We start from the raw sequence: 5,820 nt of genomic DNA, 5'->3' as shown, positions 1-5,820 counted from the left end.
TAGTTCAAGTGCATAATCACTCAGTATGCACCTGGTATGGCCATCCCAAGTGTTAAAACCTTGAAATTCTTCCATGCCAGTTGGCAGAATCTCTTGAGTGCCCCCCTTCCAGGCCACGCAGCCCCTCCTGTAGGAGCCTGCCCATAACCCCCAGCACTGTAAGGGCCTCCAGGACTCTGTCCTGATGGTCAGTGCCTGTATCCTACAGTTGTTAAATATTTTCACTATCTCCTGGCTACAAATATGAGATGGGCTCCTGCCTCTGATGAGAGCACAGTTTCAGAGGGGCCCTGGGCATGACAGGAGAAAGTAATGAAGACAGTGATGAAGGAGTCTGCTTCCACTGTGGAGGATGGAGCAATGTCCAGCTCAGGTGGGTCTGGAAGGCTTCCCCCGAGGCTTGCTCTATCAGTGACCTGTTTGGGTGGGTGAAGGCATCCCATATCATCACTAAAGTTCCTTTTGTCTCTAGGCTTTTTCATTCTTGCTACCTCTACCTGGTTCAGACCTTTATTACTCTTTGCCTAAACTCCCGCAAGAGCTTTATAATTAAGTGGTAATTAAGTGTACTGACCATTCTAGAATGCATTCTGAGGTTCTCTTACTCAACAACTTTTAGTAGCTCCCCATAGGAGGCCCCATCTCCTCATTGAGGCATCCACAACCCACTACCATGTAACCCCAGCTTCTATTTCCAGTCTTTTCCACTTACTATAGGTGCCTGGCATCTCTGCCAAATGAGGTGTTCCCTACAATGGACTCTGTTGCTCCTGCTGGTTGGAACTTGCAGAGCCCACCTCAGGGTTTTTCAACACCCACCTCAAATACAACTACTTTCTCCCATCTATGTTCCTTCCTTCCCCAGCCTCTTTTTCCACCCCAAGTCATGTGAGGAGTGATGTGTTCTAATAGCTGGCATCCATTGCTAGTTTATTATATGTCAGGCTGTTCTAAGAGCTTTGAATGTGTTACCTTGTTTTCTGCTCACAAAAACTCTAAGAGGTAGACACTATTATTATCATCTCTATTTTCAGATAAAAAAGTCCAAGACAAGTGAAGTAATTTTCCAAAGGTCACACAAGTAAAAAGTAGAGCTGGGATTCCAGCTCAGGAAGCTTGTCTTCAGAGCCTGAGCTCTTAATGTTTTATAGTGATGGCCAGCTCTCAAAGAAAGAGAAAACAGAAGAAAAAATTTCTCATGTTATTACTCAAAACACATGGCTTGCCTTTGTAATTACTTGTGTTGTTATTTTATCTCCTTCTTTACGCGAGCTGAAAATTCCTAGAGGGGAGAAATTCTGGGTCTCATGAACTGGTGTCTGTTGTCATTAAGTTGTGGGAATAGATAATTACTGAGCCATCACATCCTTTGGGGGCCTCCTGATTATGAATTAGCCATAATCAAGCCCACCTTTCACGAATAGTTTTCCTAACTAAATACACTACTTGGCCAAACCCTGATACAAGATCAGGCCAGTGTTCCACGTGGACTCCAAGAAAACTGTGTTTAGTTTTTGTTTTTGTTTTTTGTTTTTTTTCGATACGCGGGCTTCTCACTGGTGCGGTCTCTCCCGTTGCGGAGCACAGGCTCCGGACGCGCAGGCTCAACGGCCATGGCTCGCGGCCCCAGCCGCTCCGTGGCACGTGGGGCCCTCCCGGACCGGGGCACGAACCCGTGTCCCATGCATCAGCAGGCGGACTCCCAACCACTGCGCCACCAGGGAAGCCCCTGGGTTTAGTTTTATAACTCAGATTGTGGCTGAGAGTTGTCATTTATCAGAAGATGCTGCATAATAGAGCAGATGTGTATGTGATTTCTCCTTTTTAGAGTTGGATAAATTAAAGCATCCTAAGGTTATTTACCAGAGTCATCAGGCAGGTTTGTGGTGGAGCTTAGGTTGGACTAACTCAAACTGACTCTCCAGGAACCCAGTCTAGGACCCTGGACAACCCTGTGCTGTAAGGATCAGTAAATAGACTAAGTTGTTGAATGATCAGAAAATTCCACAACACTCTTCCCCTATATTTTTACCTTGACACAAAATAAAATTATGACATCATGATGGGAATACAGGACTTCTCTATTTGTATTTTTAGAACTTGTTAGATTTTTCCAAGGATGGACTGGTCAGTCCTCGTGCTGAAGAAAAATCATTGTGGAGAACGTGTACCACCTTTCATTGTAACTGATGTGACGACTGTGTTGGTTCTAGAATCTAGAGAACAAAGTGATAGATGCTAGCTTTAGTGGAGAACCAAAAACTTTGTACGTAGACACAAAGCCTTGATAAGCAGTCAGAAACTTTGGAACTGTTAGAACTCCCTTTTTCTTTCTTCGGTGTTAAAATTGACAGGTGCTAACGAGTGTATGTGACTCTAGAAAGCAAGGGATTTATCCAAAATTAATATCTGCTAAATATCTTGTAGTAACACTACTTGTTATCCAACGGTATCCTGTGCCACGTTTTGCCATCATCTCCATTTCTATCAGGTTGCCCTGGAGCTTACGGGTGTGTGACGCCTTGAAAACGGTAGCGGGGGAGGGAGGAGTGTTGATCAGGGAAGGATCAGGACTTTATTGCAGAGCAAAGTCCACCACCATACTCGGGTGAAAGTTCGAATGGTTTAGTTCGCTTTGGTTCCGGCAAGTAGCGCACAGGCCAGCAAGTTTAAGTACAAACAACACCGTGGCCATCCAGCCCCCCGCCGCTCGGAGCACTGGCCCCGACCCGCCGGTCAGCGGTAGCGCGCGTCGCCCCCTTTAAGAGCCTGCTCCGCGGGACCAACGTTCGAATGGCCCTGGCGCCCCTCCTCGGTCTCCGATTGGTCGTGCGAGGCGCACGAGGGCGCGCCGATGGGCCCCGGAACGGTTGGCGGCCTTTCGCTATTGGCTGTCGGGAGGCCTTTATAAGGCGCCCAGAGGCCGGATTGCCCTCAGTTAGCGACCCGACCCCAACCTGGCTGCCAAGCTGAGGTGGGGAGGGCGCAAGAGCCAGCGAGCGCGTCGCCGGAGCCGTTTCTATTTGGAGTCTTCAGAAATCCAGGTTCCACCCCCGGGGCGGACTCGTTGACGCCTATCGTTCCCGTCTCAGTTTCGGAAGGTGGGTCGGGGCTCACTCCCTCACCTCCGCGCCAGCCCTGGGAAGGCGAGGCAGGATGGAGTTCAAACTGGAGGCTCACCGCATCGTCAGCATCTCCCTGGGCAAGATCTACAACTCGCGGGTCCAGCGCGGCGGCATCAAGCTGCACAAGAACCTCCTGGTCTCGTTGGTGCTCCGCAGCGCCCGCCAGGTCTACCTGAGCGACCCGTGCCCCGGCCTCTACCTGACCGGTCACCCGGGGGCCCCGGCGCTGCCGCAGCAGCCTGGGGATTCGGTGGCCGGGCCACCCGCGGGCTGGGGGGAGCCACCTCCGCCGGCCGCCTGTGCCGCCTGGCCGGAGCCCGAGCCCCAGCTGGAGCTCCCTGCCGTCCCAGAAGTGCCACGGGCGGGTGACGCGGAGCCCGCGGCCACGGTGACGGGCGCCGGGGACACTCTTCTGAGCGGAGAGGCGGAGGCGGCGGAAGCTGCCTGGCGCCGCGTGGAGGGACCGCGAGAGACGGCGGTTGGAGGAGCCGGGGTTCCCGCCGGAGGCTCAGACGTCTTCCCCCAGGGGCCTGGGGCAGCGCGCCGCCCCTGCGGCTGGCCCCCGGGGGACGAGGACAAAATGAGCGCATCTCCCCGCGTTGACGGCTGCCGCGCGCCGCGCCCCGCCGGGCCCGAGTCCCCCGTGCCGCCCCCCGTCTGCCCCAGGAAGCGCGGCGCGGAGGGGGTGGGCGGCGGCCCCTCGGACTGCCCGGCGCCCGGCTCGACCCCGCTCAAGAAACCCCGCCGGAACTCTGAAGAACAGCCGGTCGGGGCGGCGGCGACGGCCGCGCAGGAGGAGGAGGAGATGGAGACCGGTAACGTGGCTAGCCTCATTAGCATCTTCGGTTCCAGCTTCTCGGGACTCTTACGGAAAAGCCCCGGGGGCGGCCGGGAGGAAGCGGAGGGAGAGGAGAGCGGTCCGGAAGCCGCCGAGCCCGGGCAGAACTACTGCGATAAGCCGGTGCTGAGAGACATCAACCCTTGGAGCACTGCCATCGTGGCCTTCTGAGCCCTCAGGTCCCCGAGCGGGAAGGAGATTGAGCAGCGGGCGTCCCGACGTGAGGGCTGGGCCTCTCCGGCGCAGTCGGCGCCGAGCGCGAGGAGGAGACCGGGTGCCGCCCCTGCCCTCGGGCTTGGCGGCCGGCTGTGCGGAGCCTCTCGGGTCTCCTCTTGGGACTGGGCAGTGAGGCGTGTCGGAGGAGCACGATCGTGGACTTTGGTGTTTGTGTCTGTCAGTTTGTCTCGTTGAATTAAGACTGTTTTGTCTGTCTGGAGTGCATCACCCCTTCCCCTGGGCTTGGGAGGTTGGGGGCAGACGGGGACTTTCCGCCGCCGGCAGCGCCGACGAGGAAGCGGCGAGAAAGGCCGGGGCCGGGGAGTTCCCCGTGCGCTGTCGGGGGAGGAAGGGACTTTACACAGACCCCTCGCGTGAAGCTAGAACCGCACCGGGGCCAGGAGCGGCGTTTCCAAACAGGATTTCCTCAGACTAGAGGGATTTCGTCTGGACTAGGGGCTTGTGGTATTTCTCTCCCTCCCCACCTTTCTCTCTCCCTGAAGAAACGTTTATACCCTGTGATCACTCTGGGAAAGGGGAGCGTTAGCGGCCCTTGTCTTCCCCACCGGGAAAAAGCTTGATGAACTTCACGGCAGAGTTCAAGCTTGGAAATACGGAGTTTATAGAGAAAAGATTTATTTTTTAAAAGCTCTAGATCAGACCTACTACACAGTGCTTTTAAAAACTGTTTAAGGGGGCTTCCCTGGTGGCACAGTGGTTGAGAGTCCGCCTGCCGATGCAGGGGACACGAGTTCGTGCCCCGGTCCGGGAAGATCCCACGTGCCGTAGAGCGGCTGGGCCCGTGAACCATGGCTGCTGAGCCTGAGCGTCCGGAGCCTGTGCTCCGCAACGGGAGAGGCCACAACAGTGAGAGGCCCGCGTACCGCAAAAAAAAAAAAAAAAACAAAAAACTGTTTAAGGAAACAAAGTTTACAGACAGCAGCCCTAAGTGGAGAGACCATATGGGTTTGTAGATAGTGACTCCAGTCTTTGTTGTATAAAGGTTGGGGGAGCTGACAAGGTTTTTGTACAGTATTTTCTCCTTCGTTGTTTTTGTATAAAAATGTAAGTTTACGTGTCTAACACGTATTAAATATTTTGAAGCAACTACACCGCCTCCTTGTCTGTAATCACCTGTCTGGGTTGGGAGGGAGGAAAGTGGGAGGAGGGGAACTATGGTCCGCGTGGAAAATTGAAGGTGTGGTTCTTAATATCAGTTGTTCACAGACTGGGGACATTGTTTGCTGGCTTCACTAAGTATCTAGAGAGACACGTTTAAGCGTTCTCCACATCAAGAGGAGTGCCCTTAGATGCTAATATCAGTGGTATGCCAGTTTCTTGAAACCTGCCACTGCAATTGCCTTTTCTAAAGTCTAGGCAATTTGATTTTTTTACAGCCCAGTCTTACAGTGTCTAATATTAAATAACTTAAGTGCCAACTTCTGAAGCCCTTCTCATCCATGGAAGTGTTTTTCACTAAAATTTTTAGTTTCCTGTTAGGTAACATGGGTCATCTTTCAACTCTGTTACTGAAAAAAACCTGACATATGAAGGAAGCTGATGAGACTGACATGCCCAGCTGGATCAGGTCTACCTCTGCATTCCAGTGGATGTCAGGATGGAATTTTCAGTGCTTTAAAA

General features: G+C 53.3%; 1 protein-coding gene across 1 annotated transcript; it reads left to right on the top strand.

The window, feature by feature from the left end:
- The first annotated feature begins 2,950 nt into the window (after positions 1–2,950).
- On the top strand, positions 2,951–5,286 carry IER5 (immediate early response 5). The gene has a single exon (XM_060091170.1). It carries the CDS (start codon positions 3,157–3,159, stop codon positions 4,132–4,134), a length of 978 nt encoding a protein of 325 aa, XP_059947153.1. The 5' UTR covers positions 2,951–3,156; the 3' UTR covers positions 4,135–5,286.
- Positions 5,287–5,820: the final 534 nt, after the last annotated feature.

The sequence above is a fragment of the Mesoplodon densirostris genome, chromosome 2 (assembly GCF_025265405.1).
Source record: "Mesoplodon densirostris isolate mMesDen1 chromosome 2, mMesDen1 primary haplotype, whole genome shotgun sequence".
Classification (NCBI taxonomy): Eukaryota; Metazoa; Chordata; class Mammalia; order Artiodactyla; family Ziphiidae; genus Mesoplodon; species Mesoplodon densirostris.
This window is presented reverse-complemented; position numbering and strand designations above follow the sequence as displayed.

Bases quoted from the DNA above. Each gene is read 5' to 3' on its own strand.
- IER5 (XM_060091170.1), top strand. From the start codon at position 3,157: ATGGAGTTCAAACTGGAGGCTCACCGCATCGTCAGCATCTCCCTGGGC.